The 27,223-nt window shown below is 45.1% G+C and overlaps 1 protein-coding gene across 1 annotated transcript in view; it reads right to left on the bottom strand.

Annotated features, from left to right (window-relative positions):
• NHLRC3 (NHL repeat containing 3) overlaps positions 1 to 27,223 on the bottom strand; it is a 139,435-nt gene that overhangs the window by 62,314 nt on the left and 49,898 nt on the right. Inside the window, exon 4 of the mRNA XM_078657242.1 lies at positions 13,915 to 14,115. Within this exon, the coding sequence (XP_078513368.1) occupies positions 13,915 to 14,115 (201 nt within the window). The remainder of the gene's footprint in view (positions 1 to 13,914; positions 14,116 to 27,223) is intronic.

The following is a 27,223-nucleotide window of genomic DNA, read 5'->3' as shown; positions in this document are numbered from 1 at the left end:
TTTTAAAAAAGAACTTTCCTGCTGTTTCAGGTTTATTAAAATACACCGGATGACCCAGGTTAATGCAGAAACGTATAGGCAAGCCACGGCATACACTGATATTTGCTTGAATTGAGGCAATCCCTAATTATGGCATGATTTAAAACGGTGTGTTCGCTCCTCCATACTTAATGCCAGTGTAAGATTAGCTGTAGCATTATTAGGTCTCCGATAAATGGAACTCCAAGTTCAGCATCGCATACATAAACTAGGACACTTTTAGGGGTAGCAAGGAGGTACCTAAAGAATTTGTTCTCTATCAATTGTATGTCACTACATTTCTTATGACCCCCAGATGCCCGCCCCATATAATGCACCACTGAGACATTTAGCTTTATAAATCTGCATCATCAACTCTGGTGGATTAGAACCCAATTGTCTGGCAAACCCTCGGAGAGCCATACAAGCTTTAAAAAGTTGCAGTTTCCTATTTGCAATAGCCTTGTTCCATAAGCCCTCATTATTAAATAAAATTCCCTAATAGGAAAAAGTATTAGTAAAACTAATAGATGCGCCATCTATTTTCATTGATCGGCAATAAGCGGTATTCCTCCCATATTTCATAAGAAAGGTTTTGGATTGATTCACTATAAGACCAAGATCCTGCATATATTCTCTAAATTTTGCGAGCAGTGTCTGGAGAGCTAATGGAGTGTGTGCCATAAGAACGGCATTGTTAGCGTAGAGGAGGGCTGGTATGGGGTGTGTTCCTACTTGGGGGAGGTCTTTAGTTGATTCTGCAAGTACTGCTCCCACACTGTTTATATTTAGAGAGAACAGGAAAGGAAAGCCCTATCTCAACCTCCTCTCCACCCTAAAGGGTTCAGTACACTCCCCGCTAATACCATATCTAACCCTGGCTTTACATCCAGAGTATAGTTCGACCAGTAAACTAATGATCAATGTGTCTACCCCCAGGTCTTTCTTGATCGACCATAGTGTAGCATGCATTATGCAATCAAAGACAGAGGATAGATCAACAAAGACTAGATACATATTACCCTCTTTCATTTTAACGTACTTCCTGAATAACACGCTTAGATGAAGACTCTGCTCTATTGTCCCAACCCCAGGACGAAAACCATATTGCAAATGTGTCAGCTCAATCTTGCAGTCTGTTCAGAATAATACGGCCTGCCATCTTAGCCAGGGATCAGAGCAGAGAAATTGGTCTGTAACAAGCCGGGTTGCAGTGATCGCCCTTTTTATAGATAGGAACTATGATTGATTTGGCTGATAAAAAAACGACTGCGCAACTTGCCCTAAGTACTAGAGTCAGTAGGGCCCCGCATAGCGCAATGTTCGTTTTATATAAATCTACAGGGATTGCGTCTGGTCCAGAGGCTTTGCCTCCTTTGCTTGCCAGTATTGCATCATTGACTTCTTGCAAACTAAATGGGACCATAAAGGGAGAATGAGGGAATCTGGAGTTGTAGAGCGGCTGTCTCCTTGCTCTGCTGCAGGAGCCACAGTAGGTAAAAAGTAGTTAAAGAATAAATATTAGTAAAGTGCTTTATCCAATCTTCCTCCGTTATTGCTTTCTCAATCATAGGGACCTCTTCTGATCTCAATTGTGCAGAGTTAATTATGCCCAGAAAGCTCTGTTATAATTACCGGCATACGCTTCACTTAGCTGTGACTTCTTTAACTTTACTGCCTTCTTCTATTCAATTCCACAAGTCTGCACCGCAATGCTATATCTGACCATCTCATGAGTGATGTAATATGTGAAGTCATTCACAGTGCATTTTGGGAGCATAAGTTATAGTTAGCTCAGGTAACTGTAACTGCTGAATTTCTATGGTTTTATAGGAGTGAAATGTGAGCCTAACTATAACGTCCATGTAATCTTTGTTTTTTTCAGTGAATTTCTAAAGTTATTTTAAAACTTCTGTTTCCTAACGATAACTTCCCTGTAACTTGTGGTTTTTTCATTGAATTTCTATGTTCTTTTAATTCTATTTCCTAACTATAACATCCCTGTTACCTTTGATTTTTCAGTGAATTTTGCAGGTTTTTTACATTTTATTTCCTAACTGTAACCCGTAACCTTTGAGAGTGGGTGTGTGAGGGACTGAATAGGTAGGTTAGTGGGTGTTTGAGTCCCTGAGTTGGTGAGTGAGTGGGTGTGTGAATGTCTGAGTGGCTGTGTGAGTGTCAGAGTGGGCCTGTGAGTGGGTCCGTAAATGTCTGAGTGAGCCTGGGAGTGGGTGCGTAAGTATCTGAGTGGGTCTGTGAATGTGAACTATGCCTCGGCAATAAAATTCTGCTCCGGTTGCGGAGTTTGACGAATTCGGCAACTCTGTTCAGAACGCGGAGTTACTGATAAACTCCGTACTCTGCAATGGAGCAGAATTTGTTCATGCCATGTGTGAGCACGATCGAGCATGAGTGACTGGGGATACAACCTGTAGTGCGCCAGGAGGCCTGGGCCCTTTGGAGAGTGGTTGAGAAAGGAGGCAGGACCTGTGACAATGTCTCAGCAATCTGGTTGTGGGAGACATACTTGTGGCAACAATAGGGGTTCTTGGCCCCCAACGACCATCAGCAGCCAAGGGGACTTCATCCCCCAAACAGTAGTGCGCTAGGAGGCCCTTTTGCAGAGTGGATGAAAAAGGGTAGGGCCTCCGAACACGTCTCAGCAATCCGGCTGTGGGGGACTTACTTGTCGCGATCACATGGGTTGGCCACCAATGACTCTCAGCAGCCAAGGGGACTTCATCCCCACACAAGTAGTGTGCCACGAGTCCTTTGGGGAGAGCTGTTGAGAAAGGGGGCTGGCCTTCAATGATTTCTCGGCAATACGGCTGTGGAGGACTTACTTGGGGCAACAACAGGGGTTCTTGGCCCTCAACGACCCTCAGCAGCTAAGGGGACTTTATCCCTCAACCGGTAGTGCACCAGGAGGCCCCTGTGCAGAGTGGTTGAGAAAGGGGGCGGGCCTCCGACGAAACCTCCGCAATTCTCAGCAAGCTAGTTTCTGACCTTTCTTTTGCCTTTCTGCTTGTTTCTGGCCTTCATTCTGCCTCATTCTGCCCATTTCTGACTTTTATTCTACCACTTTCTGCTTGTTTATGACATTTAATTTGCTTCTTTATGCTCGTTCCTCACCTTTATCATGCCTCTCAGTTCGTTTCTCACCTTTATTAACGCTCTTCCTGCTTGTTTCTCACCTTTTTTGCCTCTTTCTGCTCAAAGCTGACCTATATTTAGCTTCTTTCTGCTCATTTCTGACCTTTATTCTGCCTCTTGCTGCTCATTTCTCACCTTTATTTAGCCTCTTTCTGCTTGTTGATGACCTTTATTTTACCTCTTTCTGACCTTTCTGCTTGTGTCTCACCTTTATCATGCCTCTTCCTGCTTGTTCTGACCTCTATTCTGCCTCTTTCTACCTCGAGATGATCCAAAAGCCGCTTTTTTCCTTTAAAAGAGGCACCAACCTGCAGGATTGGTTAGTCCACGCGTATGACAACGCCAAAGAGCAACATGTGGTTGATAATATGAGACAATTGACACCTATTACGGGTCACTTTAAGTGTTGTAGCTGCCAAGCCTGCCATACCACACAAACAGTAAAAACCTGTAACATCCATGGAATCAAATTGATTATGAAGCCCTTCTCCAACTGCAATACTGCTAACGTGGTATATTGCATTAAATGCCCTTGTGAGCTACACTATATCGGCAAGACTATTCAGACTGTTAAGAAACGGATACTTCAGCATCAGTCTCGCATCCGATGTAAGGTAGAATCTGCTCCACTTGTTGAGCACTATCTGAGATCAGGCCACACTTTTGACCAAATGACCTGGTGGGTCATTGAGGTAGTCAAACTGACAAAATGGCAACCAAATGTTGACCGTATTTTGACACTTAGGGAAGGGAAACACATTTGTAATGCCAACACCATTGAGAAAGGGCTTAACAGCGCCACTGAATGGCATTCACTTGCGTGTCTGTAAACCCTCATGTTTGACCTGTATTCAGTTCAACAATTTAGGTGTAAACTGGTTGTGAACTAGGAGGGACTCTCTTTAAACTTATAGGCTAGCTGTAAACTGGGACACAACCAGGAGGGCCCCATAACGTTGTCTACCATGTATAGAATAATTGAAATATTCAACAATGATGATCTCACAGATCTATTAGATCAAAGTCAGAATTTATTGACATTAAATGTGTTGCGCTTTTCTGTCTCTAGAGACTACAACAATGTTTCTGACTTCCTAATGCGGATGTTTGTCTGTTTCCCCAAATTCTGTGTATTCTGAAATGTTTCTACAATGTTTGTTTCTAACTACATAATCTCCACAGTACTTATTCAAACATCGGCAAACACGAACAGATATGTAGTCATAAACTAGATCATGAAACGCTCATTCTGTTAGCGTGACAATACATACTAGGAGTCATATATAAGTATTAGATATACTAAAGACCTTTTGCATTACCACAACAAAATGGCCGACTGCTTGTCTAATATAACTCAAGACGTTTTCAAAATCTCCAGTCCTCTGTCGCTCTCCAAACGACATTTGTATAAATTCATGTGAATCCACGGTCACAATCTTTGCATCCTTTGCTGAAGCATCTACTGTGTGGGGACGGACTCTTACTCATTGGACTCAGGTATTTATAAATAGGAGGCTCAGTACATTCAGCTACCTAAACAAATTGTATAGATTGATGTCCATGGATTGGAAACTAAATCGGACGGTCGCCTCTTATTTATTTTTAGAGCAGACTGCCTCACTCGAAAAACATTGACAAGAAGGCGTTGTTACACCCTCTAATATACAAGGTATGTAACGACCCTCAGATATTTACCGACATTTCTGAAACAGAATGTCAACTATTGTAGACCTTCCCAAGGCTCTAATTTGATTTCTCTCTTTATGTATCGTAATTAGGGAATCCTTTAAAACTAACGAGGACCCTCTCTTTAAACCTGTGGCCTCTGTTTTTAAATTCGTGATTTCTGGAACCGACGGACCAGACAGGTCCTTAGTGACTTATTTAGATATTATTCATCTTCAATCTCACAATGCCCTAAAAAAAAACGACAACTTTAGCTACTCATAATTCTGGTCTTTTGAAGAAATCGCTTAACTTGATGCTACAATATATATGGTCTCTCAAGGGCTCTGTCTCTCAAGGGCTCTGACCAGTCAGTTTTGTTTGTCAATAATGCTAACAATATAAAGTGCCCAGCCTATTTTCTTGAAAACATATGGGCAAACGGTGAAAATTATTGCATAGAGTGCGTAAAAAAAATTGACATAACGTGGGCATTAGCTGGATACCATCAAACCACCACAACGTGTATTGCCATGTATCGTTTACAAACACAGGTTCATTTACAGCAACCCTTAACTGCTGCAGTGCAAATCACTCCACCCATCTGGGATACCGGTTGGCTCCCATAAGGTAAAAGTTAGGATTTAGTTATATAATAACCCATTTCAATATATGGATATGTGATGATACCGAAATTTATCTCATTTTACTGCCCTACCATAGGATACTTCATCACACCACACGAAATTATCGAACCAGTAACAGCACTAGACAATTGAATCTCGGGTCTGGGCGCATATAAGAACGAGGTATATAAATATGTTTGAAATAATGGTAATCTCTATGCCACCCCTTTGACATGTTAAACAACTTGAGAAATATCCCCATGTCCGAATCAATAGAATATGGTAATCTTTATGCCACCTTTTTGACATGATAACAACTTGAGAAATATATCCATGTCCGAATCAATAGAATATGTGTGTTTCAGCTCGAATGTTCCGCTTGGTGAATATGGTTTTTCTTCTGTTAACATACATTTATGTATGACTTAGAATTGATATTGTCTAGGACATGCATTGCATGATACTGAGGTACTTCATATACATGATCATTTCATCTACAGAATGTATCACTTAATCCCATCCATGATGGAAACAATAATAGAAATTCCAAAAGCTTACAATATGCATGGAATCTGTGATTCTACAACTGTCATGATTGTGTTACGATTTATAGGTATATCGAAATTTAATTTTATGTTCAGTAGTTGAGAGCTTTTCTGGGTGTTATATATATTGAGTATATCATCCCTTTAATGGGCTGAGACAGTATTTTAATTTTTAATCTGTTATCACTTTTAGGGTACTCAAGATATGAAATCCATGTCCTGAGGATGGTCTCCTACACGAAAAAATAGAGACCGAAACGTCGACTGTGGCTTTATCTACCATTGAACACTCAATTAATTTTGTAATAGGTAGAAAAGCCTTAGCAATTGATGTAGTAAGGATTGTGTAGACTAATGTATTTACCCTTCTGCATCTTTGCCTTTTCTTGTACCCAACGTTTTAATTTGATTTGAAAAAAGATTAAACACTTTTTTGTCTATATACACCCGCCTTTTAAATTCCTTTTTGCTCTCTCATTCCACTGATTACTAATAAGTGACAATCTTCTAATACATATAATTTCTGTTGCTGCATAAACTGCATCATTGGGTCAAATTACTAAGCCCATATGATTCGACTCTCTAAGTGTTTTTAAATTTTGTTGTTTATAAAAATCCCTTGAAGGTACTGGTACCCTACCATATCTTTCTGCCTCGGTCTCATCTTTATCTTGCCTCTTTCTGCTCATTGCTGACCTTTATTTCTGCTTGTTTCTGACATTTATTCTGTCACTTTCTGCTCGTTTCTGTCCTCTATTCTGCCTTTTGTTGCTAGTTTCTGACCTCTATTCTGCCTCCTTCTGCTCGATTCTGACCTCTATTATGCCTCTTGCTGCTCATTTCTCACCTTTATTCTACCTCTTTCTGCTTGTTTCTGGCCTTTATTCTGCCTCTTTCTGCTCGTTCCTCACTTTATCTTGCCTCTTTCTGCTCATTGCAGACCTTATTCTGCTTCTTTCTACTCTTTGCCGACCTCACAAGGATAATATCCATGCGAGGGAGGGTAGTGCTACTCCACGAACACATCGTTTCAGCATTGTTGGCATATGTTTGGATGAGGGGGTTTGCTCACTTGTCCTGGGGAGGGGGAGTTGGGTTTGTTTATTTCTAATGGTTAAAGGGATTGCAAACATTGCAGGCCAAGAAACGTTGCGCCAGAAATTGACACTGTGCCCCCACCCTCATGCATGGAGAGATCTAAGCTCGGGGGATCCCACTGGACTATTCCCGACCTGCACAAATGGCTAGCCTCCAATAATATAAGATTGTTACGTGGAACATAAGGGGGATGCATAATATGTCTAAACGCTGTAAAATTTTCTCTTATTTGAATAAACAGGGAGTTCCCATAGCCCTCTCACAGGAGACCCACATACTAGCCAAAGAAGGGGAGTCACTTAAGCATAGAAGGCAAGGCCAAGCACACTACACATCGCATAAAAGCATTCACCAGAGGGATTATGGTTTGGATCAGAGCAGGGGCCCCATTTCAGCGCACTGGGGAGGTAATAGACCCGGAGGGCCTTTATGTGGCAACTACAGGAAGACTAGATGGTCAGGATATAGCAATAGTCAGCATTTATGGCCCTAATACAGATCAGGGGGCCTTTCTGGCTGGGATCTCATATAAACTGGTGGCCTACCTCCCTCACTCTGTAATTGTTGGGGGCAACTAACTGCATAGCTGACCCTCGGAGAGACCATTCCCATGCCCCGCTTAGAGATGCGTCAATACATAAAACAGTGTGAGCATTTAAGAATTGGCAGAGCAGATGGGGTATAATAGACTCCTGTAGACAACTGAACCCTGAGGGCAGAGATTACTCTTACTATTCCCCGGTACATAATCTCCATGTCAGATTGGACAAGTTCCTTTGCTCCCCGGTCATTCATACCCAGACTCACTCCATTGAATATCTAACACGCACAATATCTGACCACAAACCGGCCCTCCTCAATAACCGCTGGGGCCACTCACACCAACATATGCCAACATGACAACTCAAAACTGAAGCTCTAGAGGGCCAGGCTTTCTTTAAAGAAATTAAAGGGTACATTGCTGAAAAAGCACACACAACCTTGTCCAGGTTGACTAAATGGGATGCCTTTAAAGTGATGCTTAGGGGGTCGATGCATAGCAGCCTCTATGGGAGTCCGACGCTCACTTGAAACCAAGTTGGAAGCTGCAGATCAGGCAGTCCATACATTAGAAAGACAAAGGCCAGGGCACCCTGAGCTGAGTCAGGCCTTTATGGACGCCAAAGAGGAATTGGGCAAGCATACAGAACGACTGCGGTGTTTCGATTATAAGAGATATATAGAGCGGACCCATGTGGAATGGAACAGAACGGGATCCTTTTTGGCTAGGTTGGCTAACCCGGCGCGGAGGGTTTCCCCAATACTTGAGGTGGGGCACAGTGAGAGACATATATTATACCGGCAAGGGGAGATAAACCAAAGATTCCTGGGGTTCTACACCAATCTCTATAGCAGCCGACTGAGACAGGAACAGAAATTATTAGGGAATACTTACCTGCTATCCCTCCCCCTACCCCAGGGGCAGAGGAGGTGGAAGTATTAGGTGCCACTATAGCTATACAAGAGATAAGAGCAGCTATTAAGGAGCTTGCTAGGGGTAAAATGCCTGGTACGGACAGGATTCCAGTAGTTTTATGTTGCCTATACAAAGGAATTTGCACACAAGCTGGTCGACTTGTTTGCAGTGGCAATGGATGAAGGTCACCTCACTACTACCACCTGGGAGGCACTGAATGTCCCTCTCCTCAAACCATTGTAAATTCCCTCTGGAATCTGGGGCATACAGACCGCTATCCATGCTTAACTTAGACTTCAAGATAGACTCCAGCCATTAATGCCTGACATTATATACCTGTATCAGGCAGGATTTTTTCCAGGCTGTAATACTGCACTCAATATACGGCGCCTTATAGTAATTATGGAGGCGTATGACAAGACAGGAGGAGAGGGACGGTCTTTACTGTGGATATTGAAAGGGCCCTTGATAGCCTTGAATGGGAGTATCTATATGGAGTAATGAATAGATTGAGATTGGGAGAAGGGTTATCGAAATGGGTCAAACTACTCTATACGAGACCTTTGGCGCAGATCTGGACAGGCCGAAAAATTTCAGAACAGTGCGGAGTGGAGCGGGGCACGTGACAGGGATGCCCCCTATCTCCACTGTTTGCCTTGGCTATGGAACCGCTGGCCTGCCTAGCCCGGACAGACACTAGGTACCGAGAGACACACGTGGGGAACAGTGTACATCATTTAGTGATGTACGCTGATGATCTACTGATGTTTCTGGGGAATATAAGAGAAGACTTGCCGGACGCTAATGGCGGAATTTGGGGAAATGTCAGGATTAAAGATTAACTGGCAAAAATCCTAATTCTTTCCACTCAGAAGAGACAATGACCCCTCTACTAATCTGGGAAACCTTCAGTGGGAACCCAGATGACTGGAATATCTAGGGGTGAAAATATACCACTCTAGCCCTGACCTATTCAAGTGTAACCTGGGAGCGGCCATACAATCTTTGAAGACCTGCATGGAGTTTTGGAAGAGCCGAACACTTTCATTAGTGGGGAGGGTACTACCTTTAAAAATGGTGGCACTACCACGATTATTATACTTTTTCACTGAGCTTCCAATATGGATACCCCCAAGATGGCATACTGACTTGCAATCCTTAGTGACAAACTTCCTCTGGGGCATGGGACGTAGAAGGGTAGGGCTAAAAACAATGTAGCATCTGTCTGCGGAGGGGGGTCTTACAGTCCACAACTTCGAAAGATATTACTTTCCTGCTCAAGTAAAGTAGCTGGCCTGCTGGCTGGCAGATCAGTATGCGCAGACACGCGAAGCAAGGCCGTTCACGCCAGACTTGCATGTACTATTGAAACTGTTGATGAGGGTTGGTACAGCCCCGAAGAGGACACAAGCGAAGTACAAGTAATACAGCGATGCTGGAGACACTGCCTCCAAAAGACGCAAACAAGGGTTCCCTACGCACCTGACCTCCCCATTACAATACTAAGAATGTTGCCACATGGGGGACAATGGGAGGGCCTTTGAGACAGGAACAGGCACGGGCGAACCGAGTGGGAGACCTATATAGGGATGGGGAACTCCTCCAATTTGAAGAATTACGAGAAGGGTTCGACCTCCCCCATGGACATTTCTTACTGCACTGGGGAGTTGTGGTGGCAATCCACGAACATTCAGGGACGGGAATGACCGAACCGCTGCATCATGTTTCTTGTAATTACATTGGCACGGCGGGAGGTAGAATCAAAGTGGTCAACTGTTGTAAGAAAGTGCCCTCTTTTTGCATGGTTGCCTCCACTTTTTGCTAAACTGCTGATGTACTTTGACTGAGTGTGCCCTGGGCTCCTGCCAAACAGGTTCCAAGGGCCTATGTTCTTTACCTAACCTGCAATAAAAACAAAACCCAATTGGCACTCTTTGGCCACAGGTCAGTCCCTTGTGAATGGTACCATAGGCACCAAGGGCACTGTGGCCAGTGAAGACATTTAAGGGCTTCAGCACTTACTGTGCCACACTTAGAGGTCCGGTACCTTTACACTCACACACTGCCATTGCAGGCTGCATGTTCTGGTGCAGAACAAAGTGAAGAGTCGACATGGCACATATCCCTGTGTGCCATGCCAACAATCCACTGCCCTGGCATAGGTCAGCCACCCCTCTAGATGGGTGCACTATACCAGTGGTGAGGGTACAGTTGCATGAGCCCTGTACCCCTACAGTGTCTAAGCCAATTCTTAGACATTGTAAGTGCTGTAATGCCATTAAGAGTATATGGTGCTGGGAGTTTGTCATTATAAACTCCACAGCACCATAATGGCTTTACTGTAAACAGCACATTAAACCCCCACTGATGCCAGTGCGGGATTTAATGAAAAATACACTCAGAGTGCATCTTAGAGAAAAACGACCTAACACTAGTGTCCAGGCTGTGTGGCTGCTCGCTAGCTGCCACCACCAGATATGTTCCTGGGCCCCTGTGTCGAGAGCCTGCTGCTCTCGGAGGTCTGAAACAATGCACATCCTGGGAAGAGGTGCCTAGCCTCCTCCCCCAGGATGGGCAGGGTCCATGAAGGGGAAGGTTTGTGAGCTACCCCAGCCCTTTGCTGCTTCCAGCAACTGGCTCCCACCTGTTCTGACCCCCACTTTGGGCGGGAAATCGGCAGGAAAAAGAAAGTGAGGAAGGGATGTGTGCCCAGCTTTGCCAACTTCACCCCTCAGGTGGGGGAGGCGAGGTGAAGCACAACTTTCAATCCCCTCCATCTTGCAGATAGGAGGACCCAGTCAACCAGAGAGAGGCATATGCCCCCTCCCACTGGAGGGTGGCATAACATGGGGTGTACCCACCCGAAGGAAGGGAGTCATTGGTCCAAACCTTTACTTACCTGGAATGCCCCTAAATTTAGTATTTAGGGGCAACCCTGAACCTTGCCTCCTCAGATAAGAACCAACCAGATGTGCTAGAACTAAGAAGAGGAGGACGCCCACTGACCTGGCCCCAGCCCTACCGACCTGTCCGTAGCCCGAACCTGCACCAGCGAATTCCCAGTATGTCCTACAGCCAGCAGCCTCAAGAACCCGAAGGACCTGCCCCGCCTTCCAAGCCAAAGACTTTGTCTCCAGTAAGCACTGGATTTGCTCACCAACAGACTCAGGCCCCAGCCCAAACCGTGAGTCTTCACCACTCATTACGCCCACAGCATGAGTTTGAGTGTCCCACACCACGAGGAGGTCTCCCCGGTGAACCTGACCCGAGATCTGTGGGAAACCTGGTTCTAACCCTCGAATACCAACTCCCACAAAAAAGTATTTACCTGCAAACCGTTACCTTCCTTTTTCTCCATAGGAATACATTGACTGTTTTTCCTTGGAAATTGTTATGTGTGGAGTTAGTTTGTATGGAACATGGAAAAACTGTCTATGTATCAAAAGTAAATTACATACCTTTTGTCTAGGAGATGTTTCAGTGTGATATTCAGGCATATCACACTGATTAGCAAAAGTAATCTGAAAAGTAACGTACATAGTAATCCGAAAAGTAATTTTGAAACATTGACTTACCTGTAATTCAATCAACTGCATTTGAACCTGCTGTCAACTGTAAAACATTGCATAAGATTTTGCAAAGCATTTATTTCACTTATCTGCACCAGGCTTGGCTTGGTTGTAAGAAATAAAATAACATAATTATAATTTTGAGACAAACAAGTTGGTCTGAGTTCAGTCTTTGAGTGTGTGACATAATTTGCTGCCTGAGTGTATACAACAAATGCTTAACACTACCCTCTGATAAAGCCTTACTGCTCGCCCACACTACCACAAATAGGGAGTAAGGTGCTATCTGCTTTTATCTCTGCCTTCCTTTGGGGTTCCACTGGACTCTGTGCTTACTATACCTCATTTTGGTATAGTATATACAGAGTCAGCTTCCTACACCTGTGTCTAGGAGCTCTGGGTAAGGATACTCTCCAGCCACTGCTCGGCCTCCGCAAGAGATGGGCTGAGGATTTGAATATCCCCATAGAAGACAAAGATTGGGAAAATATACTGGCTGGAACTACTAGGGTATCGAGAAATGCCAGGTTCCGATTAATTAACTTCTTTACACTACACAGGGCATATCTTACCCCGGGGCGCATCAATAAATTCTTTCACAGGGAGAATGTGAAATGCTGGCGATGCAGAGAGGCAGAACTCCATATGCTCTGGGCATGCCCGGAATTAAGGAACTACTAGGAGGAGGTCACCAATACAATTGGTACAATCATAGAGCGCCCTGTCCCCTGCACCTCTGCGCTTTGCCTCTGGGGCCTTATACCTCACAATGCCAAAACATGGGTCACCGGAAGGTTTCAGGGCCTGGCCTTGATACTGGCTAAAAGAGAAATAACGCGACATTGGAAGACCCCTGAGGGACCCCGACTTTCCGTTTGGAGGAGAGAACTAGGGACATGGGCAGGGTGTGAGGGGAGAATTCTCCTTAGAAACGTCTGTCAGGGGATCGGATCAATTGAGAGAGCCAGGGCCTGGGAAGCATTGGTGGATAATGCAAAGGACCCAGATTCAGCATAAGGGAAATCCACCCGAAAGGGAACATCTCCTAGGAGGAGGCCGACACAACAGAATTTGGACGGGGAGGGACAGCAAGTTAACCCGGATATCCACGAGTACACCTAAAGGATGGAGCTATAGGGTGGGAGGTAGCACAGATAAGACAATACTACAACTAGATATTAGAGAATCAACATCTTAATTATTAGCATATGGAAAGGCCTGTAATGGGGGGTTAGGCGGGAGTTGGGAGGGATTAGTAGGATAAGGGATTATTTGCATGATATAAACTGATAACTCCAATAAGAGATAAAGCAATCTGTTCACATATTCAGTGTAAAACATGTTGAATGACCGAACTGTAATGGATCCCACATGATAATTGTAAAACCAATAATATTTGTATTTTTTTTAAAGTTACGTATTTTGGGAGGGGGGTACCCCTGTCTCTGACAATGGCCTGCAAATTACACCCATTTGTTGTATGACCATGGTTTGCCCTGGTAGATCACTTCCATGGCTTGTGCTCTATTGCGCTTAATTACACGGTTATGCACAGACCCACGCCTGCCACTGTTTAAGGCCCAATGTGGCTGTGAGCCAAAAACTCACCAACATGTCCAAGATGCATGCCCCAAGTTCTACCATCAAACTTGCATAGCTGCAGTGACAAAGGTTGGAGTGCGCACCCATCAGTAGATGTTCCACACTTGGGTTCACAGCAATTCTAGATTGTTTTTACATAACTGCTAGATATTCAGTCCTGCACGAGTAGCAGGGATACTCACCTGGTGACAATTTGAGAAGTCGGTTATTTAGTCCACCATCTCCATCCACGATGTAAATTTCTCCATTTGTGTCCACACATACCTCAGCTGGCTGGTCAAACTGGAGTGGATTCAAAGCTTTGCCAGCCTTACCAGCAGTGCCCAGGACTTGAACGAGTTTTCCAGAAGGATCATACTGTTTAATGGTGTGTCCATACAATCCTATGTAAAAAAAAAAAAAAAATGTTCATGCTTCAGTAGGTCGCCGCAATAATATTCATGATTATAGTATAACAATGAGAGCAGAGGGAAGATTGTTCTTTAAGTGAAAGAAAGAAGAACAGGAGGTACCTGATCCTCAAGATTCCCCTGACAACTCTGGATATGCAAGTAGGGACTGAACAAATCCGTTTACAAGAGACAAAGCGCAATCTGTAATAATGCAAATGAAATGTGAAATATAATTATAAAATAAGGGCCTTATTCTGATGAGGCCCCATCGTGGTTTCAATTACGACTGCCTAATTAAAATTTAGCTCATCTAAGCCACCGATACTATCCGTAATTATCCTGGCATCTTACCGACTGCTGTACCCTAAATTGAACAGCCTCTGTTGCGGGAGTGCTGCTGCGTCGATACATACCTCTGATGGCCTGGAAAGTGGTACGGGGACGCCATAGCCCGCGCAGAGAGGAAGGGAGCTGTACTGTCCGCCCTTGAGGCATACTGCGGAGTGAGGCGGGCTGCCCAGAGTCGGCTCTGTAGAGAGGGCACCCTCGGACCCCCGGCCGACACTGGAAATCGTGCGGGAGAAGCTGCTGTATGAAGTGCTGGTGCTGCCTGCGGTGTCTGTGGCCCTTGAGCGTTCCGCACTGGTCTCCTCAATGCCTGACATGGAGCGTGGCCGCGGCCGGCTGTAGAGGCGTGGGGAGTCTACCGGACATCACGGAGTGCCCTGCTCGCGGCCCAGCGCCTTCCCTGGCGGCGTGCAGCGCAGACTGTCTGAGGGAGAGAAGGGATTGCCCCGGCTGGAGCCTCCCGGTAAGCCGATTCCAGTGTAGCAGGCTGGAGCGGCATGCAGCCGGGTGCTGCAACAAGAGGGGCCTAGAAGCGGCCTAGAGGAGACAATCTACTTTTTCAAGGCACCACATTTCACCTCCGTCACCGATTACAACTAAGCCTACATCTACGCTACTGATGGGCAAGATGGTGCCTAAATGAGCTCTGGCCATAGCGGTATGGGGCGCGTAGCCTGCAGCAGCTGAGCACCCAGGGCAGGATGCTGGTATTTTGTTCAGCCCTTGGGGGAGCATCTTTTTTCTCTCCCCCCTCACAGCAGCCTTCCATGCTGGGAGATATCATTTTGGAGGCTATTTCTGCTCCCTGGGTTGCTGGACTGGTGGGCACTGGAGCGCAGGGCATGCTATGGGGATGCACATCTCTGCCCTTTCCCAACTCATAATTCAACTCGCTGAGCATCCTGTTAAAGTGAGAGGGTGGTACACTTTCAGTTGGCTAGGTCTGTCTTTGCCTCATTCAGTGCAAGTCCCCATTGCGTGAGTCCCTATAGTGGAGACAGCCTGAGTGGTAGCAGACGACGTGGACCCTCCAACGATGGGGAAGGTGGATAACGTCCAATCCCAGCTTCCATTTGAGCAGCGTAAAACAAGGACGTGTGTGCTGGGTGATTCTCAGCCCTCCCCAGAACAGTGCGATATGTCTGAGGAAGCGCCTAAAGACCGTAGTCAAATCCTAGCCACCATGCAATCAAGCCTAATTTCGGTAGATGGGAAAATAGACTCATTAGCCTATCGCATGGAGCGTATATCCGACCGCTTAGATAAACACTCTGAAAGACGTGATACGGCGGAGAGATGTGTGTCGAAGGTGGAGGAAGGCCACACGGAGACCAAAGTGGCTCAAAAGCAATTAAATACAGCTCTTACACAGCTGCAAGACAAGGCGGAGGACTTGGAAGCTAGGTCTAGGAGGAGGAATATTCACATTACTGGCCTTCCGAAGTCCACCGCCACAGGGAATATGGAGCTGTTCAATGAAAATCTTTTAGTGACTCTATTGGCCCTGGAAATGTTCTCCTCTGTGTTTGTGATTGAGCATGCACACCGCTCTTTGGGCCCTAGGCCTATGCCTGGAGCACTTCCACGCCTGATCATTGCTAAGCTTCTGAACTACAGGGACAGGGAAGCGGCTCTTAAAACAGCCAGATAAGCAGGGAGCTTGCAGTTTGAGGGCTCTACCATCTCGCTATTCCCTGACTTTACCGCCAAGGTTCAGGAAGCGCGGAGGCAGTTTGCTCCTTTGAAATGCGCATTACGTGCTCAAGACCTTGATTACGATATGCTCTATCCTGCTCGTCTCAGGGTCACGATGAACGGCGTTTCAAAGATTTTCTTAGACCCTAAATCCCTGCAGAAAGCAGCAAAGGACTACTCCACAAATCAGCCGCGCACGAATGATGCAGAGCAATTGCAGGGAGCTACAGGAAGCCACATGGATGAAAACGATTAGAGGCAGGACTTTGTAATATACTCTCAATAGGACACATATAAATAAGAGGGGGGGGAGTTTACATGTGTAAAGTACGTTGTGTCCCAAATAATATTCTGAGCGGAGAACCGCTGTTCCCATGACTGATTGAAACATGGAGGGAGGTCCTAACATCTTTTGATACATAGCTGGATGTGGGCCGCCATAATTGCTCCCCCTTAGCAAGCATGACGACTGCACGGACATGCAGGTTTTGGGGTGCAATACTGGAGGTAATGATTTATTGGTTAGAACTTCTTTAAGGTATGACGGTGAAATACTTTTATCTATTACCCTTGGAGTGTAATGTTGATCTTTTTGAGGCATCAAACGTGGTAACCAATGTGTAAAGAGTTCCTGGGGGAAATTGTTATTGTGTGTCTAAGAAACATGTATGCTTGAGGCTCAGACTCTAATGGTTATATGCGAGGTGGAACTCTGAAACCAGGTTTATGCACGAAAATAAGCTTAAACGTTGGGAAGGGCAAGATGCCACATATGATTTTCGATGGCTGTAATTCTCACTCAGCTACGGCGGAGTGAGTGTTGGTGGAGAAGCAACATCTGCCCCTGTGTGTTCTCCGCCTTATGGCATTATGCCATTCTAGTTTGGGTACCGGGGAGGGGGGTTATTTCATTCACATCAAGTTGGGGATGACGTGACGTGAGTGGGGGAGGGGGTTCACCTTTGTTTGTTTATTGAACCGCAGCGAGCGTATTGTCCATAAAGCTTGTTATAGACATGATAACCTGTTGTCCAGGCTAGGAGTGATTGAGATAGACATGCAATTCTTTGACTCTCGGAGACCTCAAGGATGTTCCAGGGTGAAGGTACCAATGTGAGATACCTGACATGGAATGTCAAAGGCCGTAATAATTACAGCGAGGTGCGAAAGGTTATTGCATATCTCAAACAACACGCCATAGATATTGCACTGCTACAGGAAACCCATCTTCCGGTAGATAGTAAGAACCTCACGCAGAGAGTGTTGCAGGGACCTTTCCATGCAGCTGGCTTCTCGACGTAAGCCAGGGGGGTACTTACATGGGTCAACCAGAAATCAGGAATTAAATTAGACCCGGTTGTAGCAGACATTGAGGCGCGTTATACCATCTCTAGGTGCAGGGGGAAAGGCCTAGACTTGCTAACGATTAATGTGAAAGGGCCAAATTACGATAATCTGCAGTTTTATCCGACCCTATTAACATGTACTTGCATAGATACTGCATTACTGCTGATAGTGGGAGATGATTTTAATTGTATGGCAAGACCGGAGGCTCCTGTTATGCTTTCTTATCTTGCTTTATTATCACAGCAGCCAAGATAAGTGAACAACTACAGTTCCCAGGGGCCCAGGTAAACAAACTGGCCAATAGGTACACATGAAAAACGAGACCTTATAGCCAATCAGCACCTATCAGCCTAGATAACATCACTACTGACTGCGGAGCTTCCTATTTCCTTGCTGCTCTCAGTCAGATAAGTGGCTTGTCTTCGTTGCTCCCTTTGTTTTTATGCCTTTATGACTCTGGGTTATATACTTATACTGTTTATTTGCATTGGTACAATGTTAATTTAATTTGCAGCTTAGCGCTTTGCTTGTCGGCCTTTTCGCCGCTGCCGCTTTGAGCCACTCTGCTCCCTCCCCCCCCCGCAGGTGCGGTTTCCTTTGGTCTCTCCCGTTGCGCTGTTCCCCTGACCGTGCTTTCTCTCACGGAGCGCTCGTTATTACCTTGCTCCGTTTTCCACTGCTCGCGAAGGCTTCTGTTTCCCTTCGCTCTCCGCACGCTAAACGGGTTCTTTTGCCTTTGTTCAGCAGCGCTCTGGCCCCTGCCTCGCAGCCGCTTTATCGGCCTCCTGTGAGCTCCCCTACAGGGAGTGTTTTTCTTCGTGTCCCTCCCTCCTGAGTGCTAGTTAACCCTTTGCCACCTCTCACGCTTCCCTTTGCTATTTTATTATGGAAATTATAGTTCTCCCGAACAACCTCAGATGAATGAGGAAGGTCGAAGCCTTCAGGCATGATTTAAATAAGTTAATTAATTCTTCTATGGAGAATGCTGTGGAGGTGTCCATGAAGCGCATGTCTAAGGGCATGGAAAATTCCATGTTGAGTCTCTTGTCCAAAGCTCTGGCCCAGACTGCGGGGGATAGCAGAAAAAGAAAGGTGGTTTCTTCTGCTTCGTTACATGCTTCTAAGACTGCGTCACTTTTGACTAGCGAGTTTTCCTTGCGCTTGAATGAGGACCAAGTGCCTCCCAGGCCTCCTGCTAAGGAGGTGTTACTAGGTTCCGAGGGCAAACGCAAAATTAAATAGAAGCATGCAGAGTTATCCAAAAAATTGGTTATTTCCACCATTATGGACACAGATGACCAACATGGATGACGCAGATTACCTCTTTGACCCTTTTGATGTTTCTGACCCTCCCTCCCCCCTTACAAAAAATCCAAGTCGGATTCTTTTTCTTTTGAGCCAGTCATAGATTCAGAAGGTGTTCCTTCCTCAATACGCCACCCTAATTCCACAGAATGGTTTCCTGTCCCTCATGTTGGCGATTATATATCAGCCAGACTGCGCCTCTCTTTGGAATCTTCTGTCAGGTGGAGGTTGAAGTCCGAGTGTCCTAAGCCCTCCCTTGCGGAGAAGCTTGCCATGGTTCCTTCCATCGATCAACCCTTACTTACCTTTTTCTCTAAATTTGGCAAAGACCCTCGTAAGGGGGTGGACAAGGCTTGGTCCACCTGTCAAGATAAACTGCTTGATGTGGTAGGTCCATTGGCGCGTATTTTTGACTTGGCAGAATCTGCCCGTCTGGATGGCTCTGAGCTGTCGGTGGAAGATGTCTCGATGTGGTTCCAGCGAGCTTTTTGTCTTCTTGGGAACGCCAATGCCACCATCACACATGAACGCAGCAAAAGGGCTTTCTTATCAAATTAGACCACAAGCTGGCCAATTTAGCCCCTCAGGATCCGGGCAATAAGGCTAATGGTCTTCTCTTCAGAGATTCTCTGGTCAAGGACCTCAGCAGGTTTGTGTCTACCTTCGCTTCTTTGGATAAGGCACAGCAATCTATAAAAAAGGTGTTTTCGCCTCTGGTTTTTGGACGGGCCCACAGAGGCAGGGGTCACTCTTCCGGCCGTCCCTATCACAAACAAGGCTCCAGAGGGTCCTTCAACTCCAACTCCCAAGACTACAAGCCTCAATTCTACCTTCAAAGGGGCAGGGGATACAGAGGTCGAGGTCAAAAGAACTACAGCAACAACAACCAACAAGGTATGTCTATCGCCCCCTCCCCCGGTGGGGGGGACGTTTAAAATAGTTTCTTCCAAAAAACTATCAGTACAGATCCTTGGGTGCTAAATACCATTCAAGGTTATCTTATAGAGCTTTATTTGCCGCCTTCCCAAACTGTGTTCCCTCCTCCTCTGTTTTTTTTCAAACGAAATGTCTCCACTGATCTCGTTGGAGGTTCAGACCCTTCTCCGAAAACAGGCCATTCAAATTGCCCCCTTCGATCCTACAGGTTTCCTAAATTCCATTTTTCTAGTTCAGAAAAAACCCAAAAAGATGCATCCTGTGATAAATCTAAAATGGTTCAACCAGTTTGTGGTGTTTCGCCACTTCAAAATGGAGACTATTCTTCACTTAAGAGATACCCTTCGTCCAAACGATTGGATGATAAGACTGGATATACAGGACGCGTACCTCACAGTTCCCATTCATCCTTCTCACTTACAAAACTCATGAAACCAGTGGTGGCTTTTCTGTGATCACTCGGGATCAGGCTCATCATATACTTGGACGACATTTTGATCATGAACACAGACAAATAGCTCCTTCTGTCTGATCTCAACACCACTCAATCCCTTCTCCTGGATCTAGGTTTCCTTCTCAATCTCCAAAAGTCGATGCTTATTCCGTCTCAGAGCATTGAATTCTTGGGATTCCTCGAGGATTCCTTGACGTCTTCTCTTCTTCTCCCTCAATCAAAGGTCTCGACCATCAAGTCGAAGATTTCTCACGTCCTTGGGACCTCCCTCATCTCTCTCAGATCTCTTGCGAGAATAGTCGGCCTGCTCTCCGCTTCTATTCAAGCCATCTTTCTGGGCCCCCTCCACTATTGGGCCCTTTAACGTCTAAAAATCAGACATTTGCGTCAAGGTATGGCCAACGCCGACCTGATCGCCCTGGATCAAGAATCTCGCAACAAACTTCAATGGTGGATTGACCATTTAGATGCGTGGAACGGGGAACTATATTCGCTTCAGCCCCAGATCTTGTATTAAAATCAGATGCAAGCCTGTTGGGTTGGGGCGCCAGTTGTGAATCAATATCGACTGGCGGTACATGGTCTTGCGAGGAGTCGAAATTGCACATCAATTGTTTAGAGATGCTTGCAGGTTCCTTGGCAATCCAAAGCCTTTCAAAGAACAGGGTGGGATGTTCCATTCTTCTTTGAATGGAAAATGTTTCTGCGGTCCGCTACATCAACCATCTCAGCGGTACCAAATCCAAACCCCTTGCAGAATTGGCAAAGAGCCTTTGGAAGTATTGTCTGTCAAACAAACTTTCCCTGATGGCAGAATATCTTCCAGGAGATCTCAATTCTGTGGCGGATTGGCATTCTCGCTATCTTTGAGACTCCAGCGATTGGAAGATTCTTCCATCCGTCTTCCAATCCCTCTCTTAAAAATGGGGTCCTTTTTATATCGATCTCTTTGCTTTCCCACCTCAACGCTCAGTTGCCCCGTTTTTTCAGTTGGCGCCCTGATCCTTCAGCCATGGCAACGGATGCTTTCCTCCAGGATTGGTCCCTCCACCTCAACTATGCATTTTCTCCTTTTCTCATGATCAACAGGGTGCTTTCCCAGGTTCGCCGTCAGTCGACATCCCTGGTCATTCGGGCCCCCTTTTGTCAATCTCTCTTACAGGACAGTCAACTTGTACAGGTCTGCCATTTCTCTTAACCATTCCCCAATTGATGGCAAGCCAGTGGGCGTTCATCCTTTGATCTGCCGTCTTCTGAGAGGAGTTCGGTTTTCCAAACCTCCGTTGGCTAAGTATTTCTGTTGTTCTCAAATTGTTTTATGATTGGCCAGATAATTCCGCACTTTCTCTAAAGATGTGGTCTGCTAAGCTTACCATGCTTTTGTGTCTGGTTTCTATTAAACATTTTTCTGACGTTAAAGCTTTGGATATTTCCTCTCGTCAATTTTCCCCTACAGGTGTTTTGTTTCAAATTCATAGGCAAGCTAAGACAAATTTCAATTCTGTGTTTTATCCTTATTTTCCCTCTCATCATAAATGATGCGTAGGCCAATGTTTAAAAATATATGAACAAAGGACTTCTGATCTCAGAGTGCCCTCTCATTCCCAACTCCTAATTTCTTCCGTAAACTCCATCTTCCTGTCTCTTCCGCTACCCTGGCCCGTTGGGTGCGTTGGGTTATGTCACTTGCGGGCATTGATGTCTTCATTTTCGGAGCTCACTCCAACAGGGGAGCCATGGCTTCTAAAGCCTTTTGGGCTGGCTCCTGTCTAGAGGACATTTTGAGATCAGCAGACTGGACTAATGACAATGGGCCCGATTCACAGAACTAACTTAAGGCAAAATCCTAAAATTAGGATTTTTCTCAGTTTAGTAGTAGTAAAGTTGAGAAAAATCCTAATTTTAAGACTTTCGGTATTCACAGAAGGCATTTAGGAGTCCTAAAGTAAGGAGTCCTAACTTTACTACTACTAAATTGAGAAAAATCCAAATTTTAAGACTTTCAGTATTCACAGTAGGCATTTAGGAGTCCTTAAGTTAGGAGTCCTAACTTTACAACTCCTAAACTGAAAAAAATCCTAACTTTAAGGCTTTCGGTATTCACAGAATGCATTTAGGAGTCCTAAAGTTAGGACTCCTAACTTCTGTGAATACCAAAATTAGTAAGTGCCTTCTGTGAATACCAATATGATAGTAAGTTTAGGATTTTGTTTTAAGTTATTTCTGTGAATCGGGCCCAATGTTTTTCGTATGTTTTACTGCAACCCTGTTGATACTGTGGCTTCTTTGGTGGTTGATAAGACTTTCCGTCATAACTACTAGGAAAATCTATATTGTGTCCTAGACCCAACACTGGATCAGTCGGGAGGTCCGTATCGGCGCACTTCGGCCTCAGCAAAATCCATTGCAGATGCCACGGTACGTCTGGATTTGGTTGATGTCTGGCGCACTCGTTTCTCAGGGCAGGGGGGGTTACATACATTACTCTGCCCTACATGAGCTTCATACGAGAATAGACTACTAGCTACTGCTGAGGGCATTATAGCCAGCGGTTTGGGAATGCACGGTACACCCCTGAACCCTATCAGACCATGAACCAATACTACTGGTGCTCCAGAGCCCACAGAAGAGACCTGCCCCGTTCACATGGAGGTTCCTCCCCTATTCACTGCTAGATAGTGCATTTAACGGTACAAAAGGGGGTGGTAATGGACGGAGCATCTGAACCAATCAAACACTCACACCCAGTCAAAAGATCTGGGTTTTATCCATCACCGTTCTTTAGCCCACTCTGCCACCCCAGTTCAGACATGGCTATATGCAAATCAGTCTGACCCTGTGCCTCATGGGAACAGCCCAGCCCGAACTGCCAAGCCATGCCTTCCCTGGACCGGAAACAAGCTTCCGAGGACCGTTTTCTGGCATTACAGCAGTCTTCAGCCCGGCTTGCTTGAATCCAGTGGCAAAGTGAGCAAGGGACTCACGTCTGAGCATACCCTGCCACACTTATGGCGGCCAAAAGCGGTACAAAAGGGGGTGGTAATGGACGGAGCATCTGAACCAATCAAACACCATTAAGGAAAGCTTGACATTCCAGGGTGATGGGTCCCAGACAGCTTATCAATGTTCATACTAAAGCAACAGGGACAAGGTTGGGCTGGGCTCCCCCACCTCTTTATAATGAGTGCACTATTTAGGTACAGCATTCCTGACTCCTAGTAAGGTAATATTATGGGATCCCAGTGTATACAAGGTGATCGCTTCAAACATGTAAACTATTGTCTTAGGGGCATATGTATGAAAAACCCGTTTTGCTAGTCCTGAATAGCGATTTTTTGCGAATCCAAATTAAGGACTTGCAAAATGGAATGTATGTAGGAATCGCAGTATTAATTGCGATTCCTTAATATTCCTTAATTGTGGATCGCAAATTGTGATTCACATTTAAGGAATACTTTCCCATTCATTGGGAAAACATTCGCAATTTGCGAGTACCCATTTGGTACTCACAAATTGTGAATACAATTTCAAGGGTGCAAGGTTGTCAAAAGGACACCCTGCTGCACCCCTGAAATATGTGTGTGTGCACATGTGACGCACATACATGCCCTAGGGGCATGTACGTACGCCACATGGGAATTTGAAAACTGCAAAAAAGTAAGTGCATTTTTCAAAGAAATCGCAAATTGCCACCAACTTGAAGTTGGTGGTAATTTGCGATTTCTTAAGCCAAAACCGCACAACTTGGGTTCTTCCTGCATTGCATTTAATGAATCGCAATTTGCGATTCCTTAAATGCAATAGCAAAATAGGGAATCGCAAATTTAGCGATTCCCTTTTTTGCACTGCCCTTTTGGGATGATACATCCCAAAAGGCCTTTTCCCGTTCGCAAACGGGCCGATTCTGAGAATCAACCCGTTTGCGAACAGGAAAAGGGCTTGATACATATGCCCCTTATTGCCCTTTTAGATTGTAGTGGCAAATTATTTTGTAAACACCTAAATTATCTCCAAAAGTGAGCTGAATTAAGTTATATGATACCTATACACTAGACACTATTTAGTAAAAGACAAAATGGCATTGATAATGTCTTGATGATCGATTGAATAACTCCTAATGAAATAAAAAACAAAATGCCAACTGTAGTATCTGGCATTTATAGACTGTAAGACAACATTTGAAGTAATGGATCCTCATATTTTATGGCAAAAACAAATGGCAAACCTGGGAATCACAAAAGCCCAGTTGGCCATAATTATAGCAATGCACAATGATAACTAATGAAAGGTCCTCATGGGCTCAGACTGTAACCTAACTTGAAGAATACCAATAAAAATGGTTTCCGCCAGGCTTGAGATCTGGCCCAAACGTTGTTTTCGAGTTATGTATCAGATTGGCTCAGATCTGCTGAGAATTCCCCCCAACAAGAATATGTCCTGCGAATAGGCCTCTTTTAATATTGGTGTATGATACAGTATTTATTGTTTTAATCCTGCTTCGGCTACAAAGAAGTTTAAATTAACTTCTCAATTACTCAACTATGAACTGTATGACCTACATGACAATAAACTGCTGTAAAACCAAAACAATGGTCCTACTGGTCATCGTAAACCTCCTAATTATACTTGGAAAAATGCCCTTTAAGAAAGGGGATGAATATACCTACATTGGAGTGGTTTTAACGTAAACATTAAGTCAGATCAACCAGGATTTTCTTACCAATGATTTCCAGCAATATAATGTGGAAATGGTCTTAACTGTGTCTTCCAGAGTACAGGGAAGAGACTAATAAAACCACTAAAACTAGTTTATAAAGCCAAATTAATAATACTTCTTCTGTATGGTATTGATATAATGGATTATGCATAAATTAAACAAAAATGAACTCAGTGGAAGTAATGATCTGGAATAAAATTCTCTCAATAACAAACAAGCATTTGCAATGCAATAGGTCTCGCAGCATTAAAGTTTGAGTTACTGGCACTGTAAATGACAATGCTTTGCATTAATTTTTTTTCTTTAATTTGCAATTGGTATATAAACATTGTTTGTGAATGGTTAACTGTTGCTTATGCTAAGCAAAGTTGGCAGTAATATAGAGTGCTAGTCTTGCTTGTTATAAGCATCCTGATTTAAAGCACTCTGATACCTGTGGGTAAAGTTTGTGCCATATTAAAGTGAAAACTAATAAATACATTTAAAAAAAAACCCTACCTGTACCACGTCCAGCAGACCATAAATAACGTGCAAAAAGAAAAGACCATTCACCATCTCCTTCTAGGAATGGGGCTGCCCACTATGATCCCATACTAAAACCCCCAGCAGGCAATAAAAAATATAAAAATATCGGGGTGGAACACAAACGATATAAAATAATGGGTTAGGCATATAAATACCAAAACGTTTGGGGTAGATGGGGCGAGACATACAATTTAACAATAATAATCCCGAGTAACAATTTAGACCTGATTAGCATGACGATTGTGTGTTTGATGGTAGCCAAGTAGACAAAATATTTAGAACATCGAACAGACTTAGTTCGGCTTAAATTAAGGGGGTCTCGCTACAAGCAGGAGAGGAGAGAACGGGGATCGAGCCCCCAAATATACTGTGAGAGTGGTCTGTTGCCAACGCTACCCGCACCCCATCTTTCTGTACAGTACACACAACAGGCAGAGAACACTCATGCCTGCAGCGCCGAGGAGGGCGGTGGTGCTCGAGCAAGCCATTATGCCCGTGTGCACGCCAGGCAAATGTACATGTCGGTGATATTCTGTGTTTGTGGAGAGTGGTTACTGCCCTGCCAGCTCCTGTGGGTATACCCACAACTCCGTGAGGCACGTAGTGCAGAAGTGAAGACATGGGGGCGGCGAGGGGGGGCGTTCTTGGAAGCAATAACATGTGTGACCATTAACGGGGGAGAGTGGGCTTCCCGTGGGTCTGTAACCCGGCCTGAGTGATGGCCCTGTCGGATGAAATTAAATTAAATTAAATTAAATGAAAAATTATATTTATATAGCGCTCAAACTACCCGGAGGCCTCCCTTAATGGAGGAGAAATGCAGAGGGGTGGACAGACGTCTGCCTTCGGGGCATAAATGAATGAGTGGGTAATTATTGGGGGGTTTTAAAGCGCCGACTTGGCACCTTTGGTCCTGTCGCTGCCCCCTCAGTCATGCCCACTGTCACTGGCCCCCGTCCTCCCTCCTGTCTGTATTCCCGTCCGAATATATCAAAAGAAGAGCAATACGTTTAAAAAACAGTTCCACAGTGCGAGAAATCAAACGCTGTCTTGTGTGCAAATAAAAACAATCATTAAAGAGCTTAATTTCAATCACAGCCATCTGCTGCAATTTATCTGCTGTCCTTTATGCAGAGAGGGCAAGACGTTCGTACAATATACCATTGTTGGTGGGCGGCTCGAGCTCGTTTCCAATGCCCAAAAGCTGACTGAACGGTTTTATTGAAAAACCATTGTGGGCAACCCTGGGATCTGCAAGCCGGGTCAGAGGTGCATGTGCTGAGGCATCTGCGCACTGAGGATGGCGACAGTGTGCTGCAGGGCAGGATGGGGGTGTGCTGCGGGGCAGGATGGGGGAGAAACCGAAACCTACAAGGCGCGCAGCATTCAGAAACATGGCCGCGTCGGATTCCGATGCGCGCCTTGGGATTGGGTCGCGCGCGTGAGCTGTCTACGTTACAAGCTCACGTGCGCGACCCAATCCGAAGGCACGGGTCAAAATCCGACGCTGCCATAGAGAATGCTGCGCGCGTGGCCAGGTCTTGTAGCCACATTCCAACCGTTGTCGGCTGAGCCGACAGCTAACGTTCTCTGGCGAGAACGCGCTTCGCGCGTTTCTAGCTGAGACCTAAAAAGGGTGACCAGCCCAGTTGATTAGACAATATTTTAGCCTAGTAGGGATTTAGATGCAAACTAAGTTAGTTGTATTTAGATGGTACTGGTACGGACTTCCCTCTGCACTTCCAGGCACCATTGCATTAAGCCTGTATACA

This window comes from Lissotriton helveticus, chromosome 8, assembly GCF_964261635.1.
Source record: "Lissotriton helveticus chromosome 8, aLisHel1.1, whole genome shotgun sequence".
Lineage (NCBI taxonomy): Eukaryota > Metazoa > Chordata > Amphibia > Caudata > Salamandridae > Lissotriton > Lissotriton helveticus.
This window is presented reverse-complemented; position numbering and strand designations above follow the sequence as displayed.